The sequence below is a fragment of the Aedes aegypti genome, chromosome 2 (assembly GCF_002204515.2).
Source record: "Aedes aegypti strain LVP_AGWG chromosome 2, AaegL5.0 Primary Assembly, whole genome shotgun sequence".
NCBI lineage: Eukaryota > Metazoa > Arthropoda > Insecta > Diptera > Culicidae > Aedes > Aedes aegypti.
In genome coordinates, this window is record NC_035108.1 from 153,478,373 (window position 1) to 153,503,312 (window position 24,940).

The window sequence follows — 24,940 nt, forward strand, 5'->3', positions numbered from 1 at the left end:
AGACTCTGGTCTAGTGGGAACGTAATGTCAAGAGGAAGAAGGAGAAGGAAAAGAATAACACAACTTTCCAAAAACAGAGCTCATATGTGTATATTTACTCCCGGTGAGTTTCAAAAGTATCCGACATAAAATATTTTTTGGTTAAACGTTTTTATATGTTGCATTTTTTTGGATATAGTTCTTATTAACCCTTCTATCAGCAGCATCATTTTTTCACCACGAAACAATATTTGATTCGCAATATTTTTTTTTTGTTTTTCGAAATTTTAGCACCGTTTTTCACAAGTTCTCAAAAAACTGGTTTCTGAATCTAAGTCGGTATTGATCATTGGTTATCTGAATCCAACGTTATTTCAAAAATCTGTGGGGATCAACGCGTAGCCTAAACAACCCACGTAAAAATCTCAGGCTGAAGATCATTTATCGTGTTTGGATATTTACTTTTAAAAACCATACTTGATTGAGAGTCTGTTGAAGCATCTTGGTGCAGCCGTTTTTGAGTAATGAGTATTGTGGAAAAAGAGGCAAAAATATCGAGAAACAAGAAAGTTATCCCTATTTGAATATTGATTCGTGTTAAAAGATGAAGCTGTCTGCAGAAGGGTTAAGCTTCAGAATTTACTATTCTTCAATTAATTAAATACGCAATACTCTCATCAGTCGTCACACACATTTTCTGGGTTTTATAATTTTTCGGTAGACAAGAAGAGAAGAATGATGGGCCGAATAAATTCACTACTTAGCTCTCACTTTCCTCCGACGCCAACACCAGACAGCAGTTGGCGCAAAAAATAAAATCTTCACACCCGCAAAACAAACGGCTATACACCCGTTCGGCTCAGTCAGTCCCTTACGAGACGCGCATTCGGGCGGTTGACCTGCGCGTGCCTCTTCGAGAGTCGCAGTGGCCACATGGTCTGTGAACAGCTAAGCTAAGGTTTAAATTTCAGTTCGATTGATTGGTGCACACGTTATCGATTTGTTGGACGACGTGATACAATAAAATATTAAATATACTCGTGTAGATATCAGCACCCGCTGTGAAGGAGACATTAGGTGTGATTTTTTTGGCTGAACTATTATTTAACATGGAGGTGCTGCTGCTGCTGCCTTCGTGACTGCTTTAACTGTTGGCTTGTTAACAATGCAAAACCTTTGAAATATGAATAGCTCCTCAAGTGGAAAGTGATGCATCAGTCGCCAAACCTAACTGCCAATGTTTGTCTAGTGCGGGGAGTGAGTAACTTACGTCTTTCGAGGCGAGTGTCTTGGGTGTAGAATTCATCGCCGAAACGAGTAGGAAGAACACTCGGCCTCATCCAACCTTGAAGTTCTGCGAGGTCCGGCTTGCGAAAGGCTTTGGGAAATCCGCATGTGAACGGTGAGAAGAGCGGTAATTGGCTCCGGTAAAAAGTGGAAGACGCTTCGAGGCAGAGTACGTGAGCAAACATTTTACCATTCCCTTGTCGATGGAGATGATTTAGTGAGTTGTGAACAGCTGATCTGCTACTCATCAACCTGCATCAGAGACGTTTTTTGGGGGTCACCAACGCGTCTCTCAGCTGCTGCTGCTGACCTAGATTCAGTGACGAGGCATAAAGTTCGTTGAGTTTTGGGTGTTTTAGGTAAGTCGGCGGTCAGTCAGTGGTGGAACGAAAGTCGTTTCTCAAGGATGTTTAAGCGTGAAGAAGTGGATGAAGAAATGTTGTGCACGCTTCGTTTTGTGTTCCTCTTTCGGCTTGCTGTAAAGCAGAAGCATTTATGTTTTGTTGTCAGATGAAGATTTACCTGCGGGTGTTACTCAATACCCACTCAAGATTGAGAGAGAAATTGATTAGCGAGTTGGTACCGAAGTTAACGATATTTACATGAAAAATAAATTTTTTGCAAGGTCACGGGAATCCAATTAGCACGTGTGACAATCATCAAACACATTTTTTAAGTTGTAAAATAGTTTTCTATGAAGCCAAAAGAAGATTTTTTATATTGTCTCCTGTTAAACAACATAGTTTTGAGCTTTAATATTCTCATTAAAGTTACAGAGCTGTTTGAACGAACAGAATAGTCTCAGCTAACAGCCGAACATGTACCCGAGAAGATTTGGCTGCGCACAACTTAAATGACATGAGTATAGTGTGGGGACAATACCTATTGGTGATTGAATTGCAAATTGTTCTGTTTTGATTTTCAAGCAGCTCGTTGGGTTACATTTGAATCTACAAGTTTCATCGTTAAAGTATGTGTCTTGGTGTACGGTTAAAGCTATTTCTTATTCTGCCGCTTTCAAGCAAATGATTCGACCTCAGCAAACAAAATCATCGGTATACTGTACCGTGCTGCATCAACACCCGGACAATCAAGCAGCTACACATGTTTGAACCCTATTCCGAATATGATTTATTGCGGTGCGTAGTAGTTAGCTAGTTAGTAGTTAACTTTCCCATGAAAGTTAAGATTATAATAGGAAAATCGTTTAAATTGTAAGACATGTCTTGTCTTTAAATCCGGACATTTGAAGCGAATGTGTCTTTAAATCCGGACACTCTTGTATCAAAATCCAGCCAAGATTAATTGCTCATGATTATTTATATAAAACTTACCGAAATCATGTTCCAATTTAATTCCATAACACATATTATTGAATTTGAGTGATTCACGTGCCTTACAACGCTTTGAAGAGCAGAACATAGCTAAACCATGCATTTTGATTACCTACGTTGCATCGCTTGTGACCTGAACACTAGATTCAAGCAAATTTTTCCACATAATTCGTTTTGTATTTTACTCATAACGACTTCTGTATGAATCGTAGATGTTTTCTTACATGCCTCTCTATATGTTTCACTTTTGTAAATTAACTCATACGACGAAAACAAGGCGGTAAAATATAATGTCCGGATTTCAAACACTTGATCATAATCCCGGACAGAATCTTCTTTCAGCACTAAACACACATTTGCACCATATTCAATGGCTGACAAGTCACTGGAACACTCAACTTTCATTCAGAGTATGTTTATAGTCAAATGATTTTACACACTATAAAAATAAAACACTTTATAACTAGTCAAAGAATGATGCTAAGTATTTCAACACTTCTACCGAAAGAACTTTCGTGGCAAACATATGACGGCTAACTAAAGCAAAGTATTTGTTTTTGTTTTTTTTTTTTTTTTAATTCTTTATTAGTATCATTCCAAACATTACATTCATTTCTTATATCTAGGTGTTCTGTGTTATTTGACAACACTATCATCCTAATTTGGTAAAACAAATTTAAGATTTAATTAACATTTTGTTAACAACATATTACATTTCATTTGCCGTAGCAGTTCAGTTTTTTTACAGGTGAGTTGATTTCACCTGCTTATAAGAGAAAAAAAACGTTTTTAATATACTTAACCTAACTTAACCTAAACATATAACGCATTAATCGTGGCAATAGAAGATTGTAACGATTTTTGCCTGAAATTATCAATGATTGTATTTGACATTTGTTCCAATGTTTCAACATTGGATATTCTATGTAACTCATTGGTACTATACCAGGGAGGAAGCCTCAGAATCATTTTCAAAATTTTATTTTGAATTCTCTGCAGAGCTTTCTTCCTGGTATTACAACAGCTAGTCCATATTGGTACAGCATACAACATGGCTGGCCTGAAAATTTGTTTGAATATCAACAGCTTGTTCTTAAGACAAAGTTTTGATTTTCTATTAATAAGGGGATAGAGACATTTTACATATTTATTACATTTGGCTTGAATGCCCTCAATGTGATTTTTGAAAGTTAAATTCTTATCTAGCATGAGCCCTAGATACTTAACTTCATCTGACCAATTTATTGGAACCCCTCTCATCGTGACAGCATGTCTACTTGAAGGTTTCAAATAAAGAGCTTTTGGTTTATGTGGGAATATTATTAGTTGAGTTTTGGAAGCATTAGGAGAAATCTTCCATTTTTGCAAGTATGAAGAAAAAATATCCAAACTTTTTTGCAATCGACTACAGATGACACGCAGGCTTCGTCCTTTGGCGGAGAGGCCTGTGTCATCCGCAAACAAAGATTTTTGACATCCCTGAGGTAACTCAGGTAAGTCAGATGTGAAAATATTGTATAATATTGGTCCCAAAATGCTGCCTTGAGGAACACCAGCTCTTACAGGAAGTCTTTCAGATCTGGAGTTCTGATAATTAACCTGAAGTGTACGATTTGACAGATAACTTTGAATTATTCTAACAATGTATGTTGGAAAATTAAAGTTTTTTAATTTTACAATCAAACCTTCATGCCAAACACTGTCGAATGCTTTTTCTATGTCTAGAAGAGCAAGACCAGTAGAATAGCCTTCAGATTTGTTGGAACGGATCAAATTTGTTACACGTAAAAGTTGATGAGTGGTCGAATGTCCATGGCGGAATCCGAACTGTTCATTGGCAAAAATTGAATTTTCGTTGATGTGGGCCATCATTCTGTTCAAAATAACCTTTTCAAAAAGTTTACTGATGGAGGAAAGCAAACTGATTGGACGATAGCTAGAAGCTTCTGCAGGATTTTTGTCTGGTTTTAAAATTGGAACAACCTTAGCATTTTTACATTTGTCAGGAAAATATGCTAATTGAAAACATTTGTTAAATATATCAACTAAAAATGATAAGCTACTTTCTGGAAGTTTCTTGATGAGGATGTAGAAAATTCCATCATCGCCAGGAGCTTTCATGTTTTTGAATTTTTTAATAATAGTTCTCACTTCTTCCAAATCAGTCTCCCAGGCATTTTCGAAAACGTTCTCTTGATTGAGAATATTTTCGAACTCCTGAGTAACTTCATTTTCAATTGGACTAGTAAGTCCTAAATTAAAATTGTGCGCACTTTCAAACTGCATAGCAAGTTTTTGAGCTTTTTCGCAATTAGTTAGTAATAATTTGTTTCCCTCTTTCAATGCCGGTATTGGCTTCTGAGGTTTTTTCAAGATTTTCGATAATTTCCAAAAGGGCTTAGAGCCAGGGTCCAATTGAGAAATTTTATTTTCAAAATTTTTGTTTCTTAATTGAGCAAAACGTTTCTTGATTTCTTTCTGCAAATCCTGCCATATAATTTTCATAGCAGGATCGCGAGTGCGTTGAAATTGCCTTCTCCTCACGTTTTTAAGACGGATCAAGAGTTTAAGATCATCGTCTATAATCACGGATTCAAATTTTACTTCACATTTTGGAATTGCAATGCTCCGGGCTTCAGCAATGGAATTTGTTAAAGTTTCAAGAGCATTGTCAATATCAAGTTTAGTTTCTAAAGAAATGTTAACATCAAGATTGGAGTCAACATACGTTTTATATATATTCCAGTCGGCTCGTAAATAATTGAAAGTGGAGCTGAAAGGATTGAGAATCGCTTCTTGGGATATTTGAAATGTAACAGGGACATGATCAGAATCAAAATCAGCATGAGTAATCAGTTGGCTACAAAGATGACTAGAGTCGGTTAAGACCAAATCAATCGTAGATGGATTTCTAGAAGAGGAAAAACATGTGGGGCTATCAGGGTATTGAATTGAGAAATATCCTGAAGAGCACTCATCAAATAAAATTCTGCCGTTGGAATTACTTTGAGAATTATTCCATGACCGATGTTTGGCATTCAAGTCACCAATGACAAAAAATTTTGACTTATTGCGAGTCAATTTACGCAAGTCAGTTTGGAGCAAATTAACTTGCTGCCCAGAGCATTGAAAAGGCAAATAGGCAGCTATGAAAGTATATTTACAAACTGTGTTTCAACAGAAACAGACGGGGTTGGTGGTCTGATGGCTACCGCTTCTGCTTCATATGCAGAAGGTCATGGGTTCAATCCCAGGCCCGTCCCTTTCCTCGTACTTTGTAGTTGTATATCTCTCACTTGCTTCTATCTTCCATTCTAAATATATCCCACTCATACTATTCGTTCATAGCAAACGCTAGAACCAGAGACGGACAAGAAACCGTTTCCCTAACGCTTCCTACTTCCACGCGCACGCCTTTCTTACGCCTGAAACATAGGTAGTCTGCTAACCACAAAAGCAAACCTCTCTGCCATGCCTTTCCCCCAATCCATACACTCCCGCATGAACTGACGTGGATGCAGTGGAATATACGGTCTACGTGGGAGTCAGTTCAATGCATCATCAATTCCTCCCCCTTCCCCTCATTGGTCTGCATTCTGACGTGGCAGGTGCCATTGTTGCCTAAAAATAGAAGATCACCAGCACTTATACACTGAGGATGCCTGTTAGTCCCAAGCAGTCATTCGGTTGGTTCCTTGTGTAAGTGCAGCTGATCTGGCGATACTGGAGTGCATCCACGGGCGGCCAATCAAGCTCAAGCTCAAGCTCAAGCTCAAACTGTGTTTCAACAGAAACACCTAAAGTTTCAAAAACTTTAGTTTCAAATGATGAAAACAGTTGATGTTTTATACGCCTATGAATGATGATTGCAACTCCCCCACATGCCCCATCAAGTCGATCATTACGATAAACAAAAAAGTTAGGATCTCTTTTGAGTTTAGGTCCAGGTTTTAAATACGTTTCGGTAATAACTGCTATATGCACGTTATTAACCGTAAGAAAATTAAGCAGCTCGTCCTCTTTACCATTCAGAGAACGAGCATTCCAATTTAAAATATTTAAATTATTATTTGGATCCATTAGAAAAACGTAATCCAATAACAATTTGATTTGTAAATTTTACACCTACTTGGACTGCTTCAGTCATAGTGGTGGCTTTGAACATTGCATCAATCATTAGATTCAATTGTTCAGTTAGAAAATTAAAATCAGAGGCAGACATGTCATGTGATTTCCCATTGGAATTTCCGGTAGACGAAGAAGCGGAGTTACCTGTGGCGGTAGGGTTTTTTCCATTTGATTTGAAACAAGTAGAATGGGTACCCATGGATCGAACAGGGGAGGAGTTCGAATTTCCTGCTACGATATCGGCAAAGGATTTACCGTGGGTAGATACATTCGAAATAGATAGATTCGAACGGCTACCCGTCGGATTAAAATTAGTTTGTGAATGAGCATGATTATGATCTTCCTGATGGGTATGATTTCTGATCAAGCGATCGTTAACTGAAAAATGAGCATTGTTCGATACTCTACCAGGCAAATTCCGGAAACGACCGTTATCGTAACGGATATTATCTTTCATCTGCCTGGCACGAGCCTCAATGACCTTTTTGCGTGAAGGACAATTCCAAAAATTGGACTTATGGTTAGCCCCGCAATTACAACATATGAATTTGGTGGTATCTTCCTTCACTGGACAGACGTCTTTGGCGTGAGAAGAACCTCCGCAAATCATGCATTTAGCATCCATGCGACAATTTTTTGTACCATGACCCCACTTTTGGCACCGACGGCACTGAGTGGGGTTCTGGTAATTTCCTCCAGGTTTCTGGAATTGTTCCCATGTCACACGGACATCAAACAAAAGTTTTGCTTTTTCTAAAGCTTTAATATTATTTAGTTTTTTTTTGTTAAAGTGAACTAAATAAAATTCTTGAGAAAGCCCTTTCCGAACAATGCCAGATTGGGTTCTCTTTTTCATAATGATTACTTGGACTGGGGAAAATCCAAGTATATAATTTATTCCATTTTTGATCTCTTCAGGTGATTTATAGTCACTTGAGAGACCTTTCAAGACAACTTTGAACAAACGTTCAGTTTTGTCGTCATAAGTAAAAAAATTGTGCTTCTTCTCTTCAAGATGTTTGAGAAGAAGCTCACGATCTTTAAGAGTTTCCGGCAAAACGCGACAGTCTCCTTTCTTTGCGATTTGGAAGGAAACCTTGATTCCCCTAATGGAGTTCAAGATCTCCTGCCTAAATCCCCCAAATTCGGAACAACTGACCACGATAGGCGGCACTCTTTGCTTCCTCACTTGAATCAAAGAGCCTGGGCTAGAGGCTGCTTCGATTTGGTGTTCGGAAAATTTGTCTAGAGCATCGAACTGATTGCTCATTTCGATACAATTATTCATTTCACCCTTGGAAGAAAGTTCGCATTCCGGGGAAGCGTCCTTTCTTCTATTCTTGCCACGTGTAGTGACAGTTTTAAAACCCACTTTTTTGGAAGGAAGTAGTGAATTCAGAGATTCACCCTTCCTTTTGTTTGTTGTTGATACCATGTTTGATTAATAAACGAAAGAAGACGTGACCTTCGAAAGGTTTTTTCCCAAGACGGTGTCCAAGAAGGATTACCACCGCTAGCTTTCGCCAACGGGTCCAACGAAAAATCGAAGGCACGGGTCCAAACAAGGATCGTAAAGGGATCAATAGTAGAAAAAATAGTACTGAAAAGTACTGTTTTAGTAGCACTGAAAAGTACCGTTTTTAATTTTAGCACTGAAAAGTACTGTTTTTGTAGCACTGAAAAGTACTGTTTTATTGCTTTAGGTAGTTTTTAAGAAAACTTCCAAGAGCAGAGAGAATTCGTGTACGCACAGCACGAAGGTACGATGCGCACTGTATTTGTTTTTGTGTTTTATTAATCATGTGGCAATGACAACTAGATCAAAAATTATGTTAAAATGTTGTAAATTCTTTAAATTACCAGATTGATTAAAATACGGGCACTGTAACATTAAATTCCACATTGTTTTAATGAATATACTCAGAGTGTCCGGAAATTGGTACCGTTCGGATTTTGATTCCTCACGGTATGTATCACCTGCAGTTGGCTATTCCATTACCCCGCAGTTATGGATGAATAAGTGTCGTATCCAATCCAACCTATTAAATTCAATACAACAACATAGAAAACATAAAGTTTTAACATAAAAGCACTTATCATATCGTTTCAAATTGGAAACTCGGTTAGTAAACTATTTTATGTGTAATATTTACTCAGAATTGTATAAAAATTAAAAATTATTTTAATTTCAGAAAACTTTATTATAGATCAAATTGTAACATATTATTGATCAGTATGAAACATAATGAGATAGCTATTTAACTCAATGCATTTGTATTGCAGTGCACTATGGTCCAGAAAGCAATTTTACGCGGAAAGATAGATTTTGAGCTTTAAGCTAGGTATGCTGTTCCGCTCAAGAAAAGTAAAAATTTCTGCTCAAAAAATGGTCAAGAAATTTCCTACAGTGAGCTCCATTCGAATTGACATTTCTTTTCAGCTGCGTACTACGATAAAAAAAAAATGCTTTTCTTGAGCATTTCTTGCAGTGCATACTTCACTTTAGAATGAAACATTAGACGAAAACGGTCTTCCACAAAGTTGCTTGTATTAGTTAGGCCCTTTGTTCGGAGTTATTGAACATTAGGGTGGTCCATGTTTTCATAGAAATGGTGTAACTAACTTTCTTATTTGTAGAAATTATATTATACATGCCTCAGCGAAGTTGTAGACCATTCCATTTAGAGCAACTTTGCTAAAAGAGATTTTTAGTATCTCTTAAATTGACCAATTTAGCTTTTTTCGTACAGTGATATAGGGTGGTCCGAACAAAACTGGTTTTCCGGCTCTAGCGTTTTTAATTCAAATATTTGATCAAAATAGTCGATGAAACACTTTTGGAGCTTTAAAAAATTTGTAATTTGGTGAGTGAAGACACTCGCTATCTCCTTCCGTTTGGGAGTTATTGCTGTTTTTCTCACAAAAACATGCCTACTTTGATTGTGAATATCTCTCTTTGGGGCAAACATAGAAAATATCTTTTGACGGCATTCAAAAAACAAAAAAAAAAAACAGATGTGCTATTTTTGTAACTTTACTAAAGTGAGAAACAAATAGTTTTTATCACAAAAACTTTAATAACTTTTGAACTAAAATAGATATCAACATATTTTTGCATGTAAATTTGTATTTTCTTGAGTTCTAAAAGTCGTTTATAGATGACTTTGTCAAAAAGTTAATATTAAAAAAACAAGAGTTGAAAAACTTATTTTCGTTGGACCACCCTGCGATGACTGGGAAGCTACATAAAAACTTTTTTTTGGCGAAGTTGATCAAAATTTGACATCATCAAAATCTCGCTAAGAAAGCATTCATCAACAGTGCACTTTTTATTACGGATTTGGGCAGAAAGCTTAACATTAGAAGCTCAGAAACATTGCTAACTATTTCTCCAGTTTAGTGCCTTTGAAAACATGGATAGGGGCACAAGTCGCCCATCTTTGGATTCCGAGATGTTTCGCGTGTTAATGCGTGGAATGCACCAGAAACGTAAAGCGCTCAAGTAAAATTTCGGAATAATTGAGCGGCACATTTTTCCGTACGGAAAAGTGACAGCTCAGTTTTATTTGTACGGCAGGCGTTATCGACGTTGTGAAATCAGCTCAACTTCTCAGCAGCGTACAGCTCAAGTAATTTCGGTAGCGGAATCATTCCTTGACCGTTTCTTGTCCTATCCTTTTCCACATTACTTATGATCGGTGTACCGACCATAAGAATGTAGAATTGCCATAGGCGTATTCCGCGGTTCGATGTGTTTTTAATTTTGAAATAACATAAAAAGTAAATGACTTGTAAGCGTTTGGCCTTCATATTCGACTTCAGAAGCCATGATTTAATTAAGTAACGTAAGAAATATCCAAAAAACTGACCCGAATTACGGTAGGTTCATTCTCAATGAAACGTTACGTAATCTTTCAACTTCAATTGATTCATAAGATACCAGTACTTAATTTAAAAAAAAAAAAAGACACTGACACGTTAATGCTTCCAGTGGGCATTTATGCCCTTTGAAGGAAGCACCACACTAGACAACGGACTGGCATGCAACGCCCAGTGGCATAGTCGGAAAACATTCCTCACGAAAAGTTTACCGGCCTGAGGCGGGAATCGAACCCACACTCCCTAGCACGATGCGGCTAAATGCCTGGTGACACTAACCGCACGGCTACGAAGCCCACTTATTTAAAAATATATAGTAAAAATCCAGACTTTTAGAATCAGATTTTCTTCAAGAAGCTATCAAAGTTACCCCGTTTTACGGTACTTCTACGCACGATGTCTCGGTTAACGTGTTTTTGTTTCAGTTATGTAATATTTGTCGCAATACTGATTCGCGAATATCATAGTGTGTTTTCAAGGATTGACAAAGTCTTCCAGGGACATAAAACCATTCGAGTATTGAACCTATCAGAAGTTCTCACAGGAAATCACTTAGAGAATCCTTGTGGAATTTCTGCAGGCTATTGTTCTAAGATTCTTTCAAAAGATCCTGCAAAGATCATTCCAGGTCTCATTCACGGCATCTGCAATAAGTGATAATATAATATATATTAGTTTCTACAAAACACCCACCAAATGTAAGCCTAGCTATTTGAGCAGAATTTGATTTCAAAATCTTCTCATAATGGTATCAAATTTTGTTTTCTATAACAATTTATGACAGTTTTTGATAACCATTGATTGAATTCCTGAATGTGAATTGAAATGTGCTTTTGTCAAAAACCTCACAGTAAATTTATGAAATTATAGGGGGCAGGCCAGTTGGCATGGTCATGGGCATTTGGCATAAACATAATTATATCCCATCTTTCAAAACATGCCTATTTTTACTGAATCAATATTATGCCAAATGACGATTATATTAAATGACTGTTATGCCAAATGTTCTTCATGCCAAATGGCATTATGTCAAATGGATTTATGCCACATGAACCAAACTCTAGATTTGTTTATTTATTTAGTTATTTTTATTTATTTATTTATACATTTATTTGTTTGTTCATACCTCAACTAATCGTATATCTTTTCGAAGACATAATAAATACATAAAAAATATAAAATGCAAATCGACATTTCGACGCAATACATACTTATACAGAGCTATGAGAGAAGTAATCATTTGTCAAGTTCATACGCAGCAGTATTCGTCACTCGTTGTATTGAAAAAAGATGACCGAGAACAAAAAAATAAAAAACACTTAAGAAGCATCATTTAAAACTTTTATCATTATTGAACTGGGACTCACCTAATTGCGACACAATTTTGCTCACTCAGATATCGGGTGTAGAGAGAATTTTTTTTTTGGAAATTTAAATATGTGAGACATTTCTAAAGAAAATCCTAAAGTAACCTCCGATGAACCTTGTGTAAGTTTTGAAGTCTCCCTTAATGAACAAGGATTTTCAAAAATAACTCCTGAAATCTAGAAGAATGGGGCCCAGATAGCCGTAGCGGTAAACGCGCAGCTATTCAGCATGACCATGCTGAGGGTCGTGGGTTCAAATCCCGCTGGTTGAGGATCTTTTCGTAATGGAAATTTTCTCGATGCCCAGGGCATAGAGTATCTTCGTACCTGCCACACGATATACAATGCAAAATGGTCAATCGGCAAAGAAAGCTCTCAGTTAATAACTGTGGAAGTGCTCATAAGAACACTAATCTGAGAAGCAGGCTTTGTCCCAGTTGGGACGTAAGACAAATCCACGGAATACAATTATCTGAAAATGTCGATATACCGTCGCAGTGATAATAAAAATCACCAAATGTTTTAGATTTAGAAAATTAGGAACATTCGTGTATTTGAAGAACGAAAAAATCCTAGCCTACTTAAATTTTAACGTTGCGTTTGAATTGCGTGTTAGCACCGCCGCTGGAAGTGAATTTGAAATGAGCGCCGCATTGGATTTTTTAATACTTGCATTAAAAATATAGATTAAGCCTCTGAAAAGAAACCTACTACCAGACCTGTCTTTAGGATCATTCATTGGAACGACTTTTGTTATCATTCATATTAAAAAATATGAATATTATTATTAAGTCAGTTTTATTACATCGTGTAGGACTCCAACAAATATTTCGCTGGAATTTCGCCAACAAATCTGCAAAAAAATCTTTTAGAAAATCATCATAATCTGTTTTAAATATTTTGATGAATGATGCCATAAAATATCAGTATAAATTTGATGCATTTTTTCAGGAATCAACTTAGAACTACTTCCAGAAATTTCTAAGGTAATTCAGAATCAGCCAAGAACTTCTAAAGAGTATACTGTGAGAGTTCAATAGTAATGGCTCTTAAAATCGTCAAAAGATTCAGCAATGCTCTAATAGATCACATCACATGTAATCGCACGTTGAGAAATCGTTAGCATCATTACACTCGTGTTGCATGTAACACCATGGCTATTAGATTAGTCCATTACTTCATCCAAAGATTCTTCAATAACCTTTTAATAATGCTATATGGATGTTCCAGAAACTTCTCAAGAATTACTTCCAGGAATGCTCACGACATTCTGTCCCAAGGTATATGCAGAAACCATTCATTGATTCATTCACAATTGTTCTCAGGAGCCAGTACTTTTAGGGATCGTCGACCCTCCATAAGAATAAGTACGATGATCAGTACCGGATTTGTGCTTCGGGGGGCCCGGGTCATATTTCATAAAAGGGGCCCTTTTATACAAACTTCAGCACGTTTTGGGATTCCTCAAACCAATGTATGGAATTTGAGTTGTAAACGAGATGGTCGGTCCAATGATATGAGTGGATTCTCCATACAAAGTAGAAATTGCTGAAAATCTTCAAAGCTGTTTTTCTTCAAAGTTAATATTTACAATAAGTTTCCAGTTTGTCTCTGGTTGAACAAAAAAAAACTATTTACAGTACTGGTAAGATTAAAGTACACAAACTCCGAATTTTATACAAAAATGGTCAAGTTTAGAGACCTGCATCTCTGCTTCTAGCAAACCGATTAACCTGAAATTTTAACTGCTGAACTGAATGTTGGAAATAACTTCAAATTAGATCTGTGAATAAATCATCAAATTCTATGCAAAAGTGTCTAAGTTCTTGAAATTGGCCCATTTTGACAAAAATTTTGAAATTTAGATAATAACTTGATTTTAAAACAAAAAATTACTTTAAGTATAATCTTCTACAAAATTTACATATCATCTAAGTTAACAAATTAGCAGAATCTTGCATGCTTGTAAATATTCACATTTCAAAAATACTCCAATTTAAAATAAATGGTATTTCAAAATAGTATTTATTTTAATTTCTCCCAAACTCTTGAATAGAATTTGATTTATTCCTATGAAACGAATATCAAGCTATTTATGAGATGTTATTCATGCCTATCGTGCCACAAAAGAATTTCTCTTACACTTCAAGTTTCTAATAGAATTACAAATATGTTTAAATGTTAAAGTTCTAATAGGAACACAATAATAATCTTTAAATTGAGCAGTGCTTTACAAGTTTAGTTGTATTGTTTAAGATCTTGTAAAAACGTTAAGCGTATTTTTAATTCCAATATTTTTTGAAAACTAATAAGAGATGAATTTTGAAGACTTTGACTTAACATTCATGTTTTCTTGTAACACATTGAAGAATAATTATTGACCAAACCATACTGTGAGATTCAGGTGAAGAAAAAATATTTACTCAAGTATTGGAAAGTTGAGACAAACGTTTGAATTTTATGTTCAAATGTGTAAATAGAAAATATTAAAAGATATTTCAATTTTTTGTTCTTAACTTTGGTTCTTCAGGGGGGGGGGGGGGGGGGCTAAATCGGGGGGCCCGGGGAATTTGCCCCCTTGGCACCCCCCTAAATCCGGGCCTGACGATGATTAGTATTATCGAGTTTGTATATATATTGAACATATAATAAATAGTATAATTTATTTTCCAAGCTGATCTTGTTTTTTTTTTTTGTTGAACCATGGGTAGGACAATCCTTTGAATGTCCTACCCAGGAGTTTTCGTGCGTAGTATATGTCCTACCTGCCCTACCCACTTCCCGCGCCACTGGAATAGATGATAGACTTTGTTCAATTCCCGGCACAAAGCTGGGTTCGGGTTCGTTCATTCCGTAATCCATTCTACGAAAACCCGGTCTGAGAGGATCTCTGGAACGCAGGGATAGAAAAATGAAAGTGAAAGACACAAGATTGAAATATTTCTGCAGGTATTTTCTGGCGAAACTACCCGCTATCACTGAATTGAAACTTACATTTCAATATTTGAGTATCAAGGAGGGGTTGTCAGCCAGTCGCGAGAAATACTTTGTAAGTTACTCAAACATTTTAGCTCGCACTGCTACAGCAAACCATCAGTTAGATCATTCCATGCCGATATGTTTCTTGCGTTGATGATGACTAAATTATTATCATTATCAACATCATCATCAATCTCAAAACGATACTACTGACAGGATTCCTTACGAAATCCTCCGAACGAATACTTGCACAAGCTTCTAGAGAAATACATATAGGAGCTCTTTCATATAATTCACCCTCCAGTGCACAGTGGACTTTTTTGTAGAAAATTGTCTTAAAACTCAATATCTCTGGATTCCGCTAAGATAGAATTGGTCTTTTTATTGCAAAAGAAACATTTTTCATAGACCAACGATAGTTGAGCGATCACGGCACATCATTTTTTCGTACGGTTTTAACCAATTGAAGGTAATTTTATACTATTTTTATTAGAAGGAAAAAAATATCCCTGGATTCTGCTGCGATAAAATTCCCGTTTCCCCATGAAAAAACTTTCTTTTACGGTAAAAAGATCGATACAATTTCAGCGGAATCCAGAGACATTGATTTATGAATAAATCATTTCTTGTAAACTAAGATAAAATGACATTCAATTGGCCAAACCGGTACGAAAAAATCACGTGCCGTCAAGACATTTTTTGCAGAAAAGTCCACTGTGCAGTACATTGTGGTATTTTTTTAGTCGACTTGACATTGGGTACCATATGCGATAAGGTACCCCGGGCAAGTGAGAATCCGGGGTAATTGGGGCGTTTCGTCATAGCTCAACTAGGAAAAGTTTTTCATGGGGGTATTCTTCTAGAAACTCGAAGATACAATGACAAGGAATGTATTATGTACTAAAAATTTTGTTATTTTTATTACCATGTGGTTCATGTAACAGTTGTCAGTTCAGCGCCATTTTCAACTTGCATAATAAATTGTGACACGTTTCACGCCTTGCATTGACTCATAAAAAATAAATGTGTTATAAATCGAATTTCCATCTGTAAGCTACAATTTTATGTATTATTACAAGCTGCTAACGATAAACCAGTATTTTGTTTTCATTTCATATGAAATTTTTGATGGTCTATCTTACCCCAAAATATGTTTGTACCCGGGGTAAGTGGGACATATTAAAACAAAAATCAGAATCAAAACTTTTCGTATACGTTTCATACATTTTCCTAGGGAGTAGCACTAAAACATTCAAACAAATGATTTTTATCAAAAAAGATCAATCTCAAATTACGTGATTGCATAAGAGGGAGCAGAAAAGTGTAATTCTTCTTTATTTATTTTTATATTTTTTATTTTTAAAATACGACTTCAAAATTGAACAAACACAAAGATGAAATTTGAAATGAATCATGAGAACGATTACTTTTCTATTGTATTTGAACTTTATTTGTTATTTCTACCAAATTAAGTAATGATGGAAAACAATTCCACCCCATTAAGTGGTTTTCTGCCATACATGTAAATAATAACAAAACATATTTATAATTTCGTCAATTATTGATTGTTTATGTCTTACATTTTAATTAACAACTTATAAATGATATATTTTGAACATGGTTAAAACCTCTTTAAGCTTTTATTGAGGAATTTTCAGTTAAAATTAAATGTGAGGTGACATACTATTAATTAAAGGTTTTCTTCCTAAAACGTTACGTATTTTATGATTGATCCCTTATGTTCATCAAACATGTACTTAAAATAAAAAATCTATGATTTATCAATCCTACTATTGTAATGGATGATTTACTGATGTGGAATGACGCATGAAACTGGATGTGTCCCACTTGCCCCGTTTAGCGAGGTAACTGCGTCCAATGACTCATTCTAAAACTTTCTTCCAAGGTTTTCACAATTTCGAAATTATTCGATAAGTTTCATGCACCCACCAGCAAATATGATGTCAAAATGTGATTGTGTTGTTGGATTTGGAAAATATTGACATTTGAAAATTTTATTGAACAATTTGTTTGAACTATCGTTTTTTTCGTTCCCACTTGCCCAGCGGTACCTTATTGTTCTTAAGCATCTGCAAGGATTTCTAGTGAAATTACTGCAAAATTCGAAACAATTCTGGAGGCACCCTAGAAGAGTTCTAGAAAATTACCTTTGAGATATTTCTTGAAGAGGAATTCCCAAAATAAATTCCGGAGTATCTGTAAAATAATTTACAGGAAACTAGCGAAATCCGTGGAATGAAAATTCTTTAATGAAAAGTTTTTGGATCTGGTGAAATTACAGATGTCAAAATACCTGGAGAAATCTTGAAAAGTTTGACAAATGATTTCCTGATGAAATCCTTGCTTGAATATAATGAAAAAGCACCTTCCTCAGCCTCTCTGTAACGTCCACGACTACAAAGCAAAGCAAAGTGTCAAAGTGTCTGCTATACCATGACAACGGTGCGGGAAAGTATATCGTTTCACGAAAGATTTCCGTAACAAAAGCCTATTGCAATGATAATTTGCAATACATAATTTGACTTTCATTTAGCTGTAAGCATAAGCAGGTAGTTCATTGTCGAAATACAAAATGCGAAACATTTCTAAGACGATTTTTATACTTGCGGATAACAATTGGCTTAGATAACAATAATGCTTATCTTCTTATATCACTTCATGTCCTGTCATGTCACTGGCTTCCGTATGCTCTACAACCGACATAAATCCATCACCCACTCTTACGACTGTTTGCTTTGGTGCTGTTGAACCCGTTATCAGTCTGGCCGTTGTTTTTATTCTACGTTTCGTTCTGTTGTTTTTCAATAAATCTTCGAGAATTTGGGTCAGCTACGCATCCACTACTGTGCCGATTGATGATGACAAACCAAATTGCACTTGCTTCTTATCAAATTGGGTTATTGGAACTCTACTACTACCTAGGGCAATAAACTGAACTCCTTTTTTTCGTTTTTTGCAGATCTAGGTCAAAATGGTCATTCGTCAGAACATCCAGGACAAATCGTTCATCGAGAGCAATGTAGCCGCCAAGAGGTTCTCCCCGTTGACTAGACAGGTAACTTCACGTGATTTTGGCGATGTTGATAATGATAATGTTCATTTTCAGGTTATCGCAGCTACGGGGCCGATCATTGCGAGTGCGGCGGCTGGAATGACCAACGGATTTTCGGCGATTTTGCTACCGCAGCTACAAAGTCCAGGCAGTAACATTCAGATTACGAATGAACAATCATCATGGATTGCGTCCATGGCACCGCTTCCGATGGCAGCTGGCTGCCTGTTAGGTGGATTCTTGATGGAGAAGTTCGGGCGCAAAGTTACGCATCTCATTTTGAGCATCTCGTTTGCCGTTGGATTCTGCGTGTTATCAGTGGCCCTATCTTATGATATGATATTAGTGGGAAGATTTATAACCGGGTTCAGTTGCGGATTAGTTGGGCCGCCAGCGTCTGTGTACATAGCCGAGACTAGTCATCCGAGATATCGCGGAATATTGCTGGCGGGTGTTACGTTTGCGGTGTCGTTCGGAATATTTTTGTCCCACTTGTTCGGAACTTTATTCCACTGGAAGATGGCTGCCTTGTATTGTTCGTTCTTTATGGTGGCTAGCTACGTGCTAGTTGTATTTTGCCCGGAAAGTCCTTCTTGGTTACTTTCGAAGGGACATGGCCGGGAAGCTGAAGCAGCTTTTAGATGGCTCAGAGGGCATGATGCAGAAGCGCTGAAAGAATTTGACGAGATGGTAGCAAAATACAGCGGGTCGTGCACTGCGGGGAATTCCCAAGGCTCGAAGCTTAGTCTTAAAGAAAGTCTGCTGAAACGAGAGTTCATTTTACCATTAATCACACTGCTGGTATTTTTCTTCACTATGCAATTCTCTGGTGTCAACATCGTTGCATTCTATTCCATCTCCCTCATGAAAACAACCATCGGTAGTAATATCAACGAGTACTTGGCTATGCTTATCGTTGACCTCGTTCGGGTGATAACTTCGTTATTTGCGTGTGTCCTTTTGAAGATGTTTGGACGAAGACCGTTGGCCATGTTGAGTGGGGCCGGAACTACCATAAGTCTGATTGGTTTATCAATATTCCTTTACTTCCAAACTAGTATACCGGTCTACCAGAATCTCTCCTGGATGTCGCTGATATTCCTTATTAGTTATATAATTTTTATCGGTATTGGACTCTTCCCTCTACCGTGGTGCATGAGTGGAGAAGTGTTTCCCATTGCAACCAGAGGCATAGGAACGGGATTAACGTCGTCGTTCAATTTCGTATGCTTTTTCGTGGTAATCAAAACAGGTCCTACGCTGTTCTCGACCGTCGGCACCAACGGGACGTTCATGATCTATGGAATAATTTCGTTGATCGGAACGCTGGTGCTGTACATGATTCTGCCAGAAACAAAGAATCGCACTCTGCAGGAAATTGAAGATGCATTCAAGTCGGGTTGGCGACCTACGGAGAAAACGGCAATTGTTCAAAATAAGGTGTGATATAGGGATAAGCCATTTTATGATCCAAGATACATGGATAGTTTGCATTGAAACGAATAGCAGCAGTTGTCTGGTAGACATTTTTGTTACCTAGGATAAACAGGTTTGAATATATTTAGTTTTGAACCACCGTTAAACTGTTCAATTGTATCCGTTGTTGAATGTTCTTGTATTATGTTATTTTACTTAAACCTTGCTTTTATTATGCTTAATTAGTTCTAATCTTAGTGTAATAAAATCGTTGATAGTTTATTTGAATGTTGTATCATTTTATTTTAACTCGATGACACTTCTATGCTTTATTTTAATTTGGTTTATTTTGATATAGATTGGGTTTAAGCTGAAAATTTCCTTGCCAGTGGCTATAATTTTACATTTACGTTGTTTCTAAACCTATATCAACAAACAATTTTTCACCCATAATGGCAAAAAGATGCAAGCTAACAAAAATGATTCGATGCATCAGAAGTTACATATTTCTCAGGATCACATAAATGTACCGACGAGCCTCCTACCAAACCGTCTCTCAGCACATCGGAGTCCTAGTGTGCTGCGCTAGCCGGAGGCTAACAAAAATTCAAAAAGCGCGCTAGGTCGTGTGCTCTCTGGGAGACTCGTCTCATGCGCTGCTTGGCGCTACGGCTCGCCATCGGTATCCAAGTTGTGAAACAACTGCTTAGTAACGAAGAGCCTCTACAACTATTTTCGCCTCATTATGCAGGTGTCTAGATGATATGGTCGGGACTCGCGATCCAAGAATTACAATTTCGATCCTCGTTGAAAACTTTTGTAATCTCTTCAATTAAGCTGAATATTAAACAACACATGTGACAGAGCACATGAGACCGCAGTGAGACACATCTCAAGAAAAATGAGGCGCACCAAAAAAGGTTTCACAATGTACACCGCGCCCGTGCGCTTGCAAGCAGTAAGGCTCCTGCACTCAAGGCTACGGCACGTGCACAGTAACTCTAATCAGAACCTCCCTAAAGTGCTGTGATAAAAGCTTAAAATTACATTTCAAAAGTAGATGATAAAGTATAATATTCAAACATTTTATTTGTAAATTTTGAAGCGTTTTATTGGGAAGAAACGTATAATAGCAGTCGTTATTTTTCATCGGTTTTTACTTATTCTTCATTCATCTGTCATATTTGTCCCGCGGTCCATAAGGTTTCAATAGAACATGGGACAAGTTGGCGTAGAAGCGCAATGAGAACCCCAAACTCTTTATGTTCTGAAGTTAATTAAATGGTTATATCAAAGGGGCCTTCCTTAGCCGAATGGTTATTGCAAATATATTGTGTTCTACAATTCACTATCAAGTACAACACTTGAAGCTTCAGGTTAACGCCCAAGTAAAATTTTAGAAAATGGAAAAACCGAAAAAATATTTTTACATGATAATCAACTAGGGTAGAAGTACCAATTATGGCAATAGCGGGAACAAAAAGACATTTTTCTTACTGATTTATTAGAATATAACGGCTAATGTTCACAGGAATGATGAACCTAGTTGTTTTTGATGATAACTTAGCCTTTATAAGAATATTCGTGCAATAAGCTTCGCAAAATGAATATCTAAAAATTTTGCCTCACACTTATGTCATCTTCTTAGCAGTTTGCTAAAGGACACCCGTTACGAAATTTACATTTTCATCCGATAATACTGCTGGGCATTTTTTTAAATTATCGGACAGGTTTGGGCCGGAGGTTCTCCGATTTGCATGAAATTTTCACCAGAGGTAGAGCTCGTGGATACATGACCAAAAGTGAAATTCAAAAAAAATTATAGTGGCCTATTTTCCCGGAAAACTCTAGATGAATTTTCATGATTTCTCTATATACCTCAAACTTTGAAAATTCATATCTCCTGAACTATGCATCGTAGAACAAAAGTTTTTTAGTGAAATCGAAAGGAAATTTTCTCAGCAATCTATTAAACATATAAAAAGAAAAACATTTCTTGTAAAATTTTTCACCATGGAGAAAATTGTCGAAAAAATAGCGAAAAAACTATCGTCTGTATCATGAAAATTTTTCAAAAAATATTTTTTGTTTCATCAATCCATACTCTAACTTTCGTCCATAGACGCCAAAGTGGTATCTTTTACCGTTTAGGCGACAGAACTGAAAAACCAATGACCACCCGCACGCTTCCCATAGGAAAATGTGTTCTATTGTGGGCCTCATAACCGTGCGCTAACGGCGGCAGTTACATGCATTGTAAGTGTAACACAGTAAACCATCCTTTCCTTTCCAGTCAGAAGAAGCTTTTCGTCAATCGGACCACTCTCCTTTGGTCAGTTGGGTGTTTTGTGTGCCCTTCATCAGCAACGTTATTTAGTATTAAAGCTAACAGCCTCTATGAAAGCTGCACGGGAAGTTCTTGTTACAATCAATCATTATGGTAACGTTTGAAGGATAAAATCTCAAGATCCACTTTCTTTGAAAACTTATGAATATATTGTTAATACAGTCATCTCTCCCTTACTCGATATTGAAGGGACCATCGAGTTAGGGAGGTATCGAGTTACAGAACACAAAACCAGTGTAACTGCGATCCAAGGGACCATCGAGGTAGCCATGAATACCAACTTTTACTATGGTTCTCTAACTCGATATCGAGATACGGAATATCGAGTAAGGGAGAGTTAACTGTATGTTGTTCCGGCCAGGACGTCTTTCCTACGTTGTGTCTTTTACGATACAATGGACGGCAAATCAAGCGAACAGCATCACTTTAACAGATTTATTACCACTGAGAGACAGCATGCCTACTCGGTGGAGAAACGAAAGATAGTACATGCTTACAAATTCAATGGGTGCGCCTTATATAGGCGCACGATACGGCCAGACAAAACATACAGAGGCTGCACGCTGACTGGCAGTGGAATATTCCACAGCAGCCATGAATGGAACAATAGATAGCGTCCCTGAGTGTTATACAGTTGATTGATATTATATACATGCAAATACTATACTATATTCTTCCAAGGAACAATCAGAATTTATATCAAATATATCACTTTGTATAGATAACAAAACTGAACATTTATTCGCGCGCTTTTAGTTAATTATCTAATCATTTGATAAATTCAAGGTTGCGTATCATCACAACGAAGCGAAAATCGCTGTGTTGCTCCATCGTCGGAGATGGAGAAGTACTATAAGGTAGCAGTTCTCTTTTCGTACGCAAGAGCTTCTCTCTCGCGAAAGGGAAACCATCATTCTATTTTTTGCATCTTTCACATTCTCCCGCTGCTCTTTGAGTTACCGCCGTCGGCGAACCGAACATGCGTCACTCAGCGTGCTGCTCGTTATTGCATGATTTTTACTATGACCGATCTACCCGATGACTCCTTATGGAAGAGATCCGTTTGTCAGGAGTGCAATTTACCACTCGCGACGAGCGTTCACTGCGATGCGGCTGGTCGTTCGAATGGTTATAGGTTTGAGGCGTTAAATAAGAAGTCAACCAAATGATGTCTGTATGATATGCTGTAAATTTGTTAGTAGAAAATTGGGATGAAATTTTTATCACAGAACAACACATTTTATGGTAAATTTTGTTATACCTTGAAGATAGAAGGATCGGGAAATAAAACGCCACGTGAATTCGTTTCCGTTTTGAAAATTTTTATTCAGCAACAGTTCCACAAAAATTGGTTTATTTATACACTTATAGCAGTGACAATGTGAGGTGGTAAGGGGACGGACCTGATATAGTGGTTAGAACACACGCCTCTCACGCCAACTTATATTGATTTCTCGCGGAACATTACTAAAGGACCTATGTACAAATGAGAGATTCTCTCCTCTCTCGTTCTCTTTCGATTATAACAGTGGAATACTAGAGATTTTGGGAAGTTTTTCACTATAGATCGAGAGTCAATTTCCTTGACTAGCGTTTCATACAAAAAAACGCAACAGAAGAGGTTAATTTGACTCAGTTATTAATGAAAGAGAAAGTAAACAAAGAGAGCCTCTCAATGTTAGATAGGTCCTTTAGTAATGTTCCGCGAGATTTGAACAACCGATACCGTCGAATTACATACATTACATTCGTTACCGCCGTTTTTCTTGCCAAGATCGAAACCGCTCGGTTTACTGTATTCCTTAGATTAGAGTACATTCTCAAAATTGGTGGTAAGTCATTTGGCCTGATGTCGTTTGGCATAAGGCCATATGCCATGAAGCATATTGGAATAAAGGTCATTTTTCGTAATAGTCGTTTGGCGTAAAGAGTCTAAAAAAACAGTTTTTTTAGGTGGAATTCATGTCCACGTTTCTCTTGAACTCCACTGACGATTTCAGGCTTATTTTGGAATGAATTGGTACAAAAATGATACCTTATCTCACAATCCTCTTCTCTAAAATTATCTAAGGTATGCTTCAGCTTATTTAGTATGCACGGAAATTTTGGGTTGTTTCAACGCAATTCCGTAGTTGAGCCCAATTACTCAGTTTTGGCTAACTTTCCAAGGTCCCAACTAGGTAGCCTTTAATTCCATTAGAATAAAAATAAAACATAATTAGAATAAAAATAAAACGTAATTATAGCTATGGAAGGTTTTAATCTGATTTTTTTTATTTCAAACAAACATAAATTGTTCTCTCGAGCTGTTATGCTGCAAACATTATGGTCGTATTTTGTTAAATATTTTGATTATACACATTCCTTCTTTTATCACATTCAGTATTGTATGCGTATATCGTAACTGTAGTGATCGAAAAGACTTAACCGATTTTCTCTTTGGATAATCAAAGCAGTCGATTGTTGGATTTCCCAATGCATTATGAATAAATTGTGGTCTTTATTTAACTTCCTTTTGAAATAATGGTGACAGTCTAACAAATTTACCTGTCCAGTTTATTAGCAAAACAAACTAAATGAAAGAAACCGATAACTTCAGCTACTTCAATGGTTTTAAACATCATATTCGATGTTTTAAGTTTCTTTATGTTCCAATATTTTTGGCGGTCCGTCTTTTACTGTTTAAATTATATATTTTGCCTTCTGTCAAACACAGACTGTTCTTTGTTGTAAAATACCTAATATTTAGTTAAGCTTTGTTGTTAATTTTCATCTTTTTAATATTGCTGGTCTATAATTTCATTCAAGGCTAGAAAGCAAAAAATAAATAACAACGACACGGAAAAATCCTGACCGTCAAAGCTTTCATAAAATTTTGCATTTATAGTGAACTGTTTTAAGGAGAAGATGAATCGAAGCCAAACCTCAAATTTTCAAGAGCACAAATCTAGAGAACCGAAAAGCCGTTTGAGCTGAAAATTTAATCGATTGGTCACCACCAGCTAGTGACCAATCGATTAACTTTTCAGCCTAAACGGATGTTAGGTTCTCCAGATTTGTGCTCTGGAAAATTTGAGGGTTGACTTCGATTCATCTTCACCTTAAACATTGGTTGTGTTTATGTGTTTTCAATTTGGTAAAGTTAAATCAT

The 24,940-nt window shown here is 36.7% G+C and overlaps 1 protein-coding gene across 1 annotated transcript; it reads left to right on the top strand.

Annotated features, from left to right (window-relative positions):
• Positions 1 to 827: 827 nt before the first annotated feature.
• LOC5569597 (facilitated trehalose transporter Tret1) lies at positions 828 to 19,586 on the top strand. Its single transcript, XM_001652823.2, has 3 exons — positions 828 to 1,625; positions 17,934 to 18,029; positions 18,081 to 19,586. The coding sequence occupies exons 2-3, from the start codon at positions 17,946 to 17,948 to the stop codon at positions 19,470 to 19,472; spliced, it is 1,476 nt and encodes a 491-aa protein (XP_001652873.1). The 5' UTR covers positions 828 to 1,625; positions 17,934 to 17,945; the 3' UTR covers positions 19,473 to 19,586.
• The last annotated feature ends 5,354 nt before the right edge of the window (positions 19,587 to 24,940 follow it).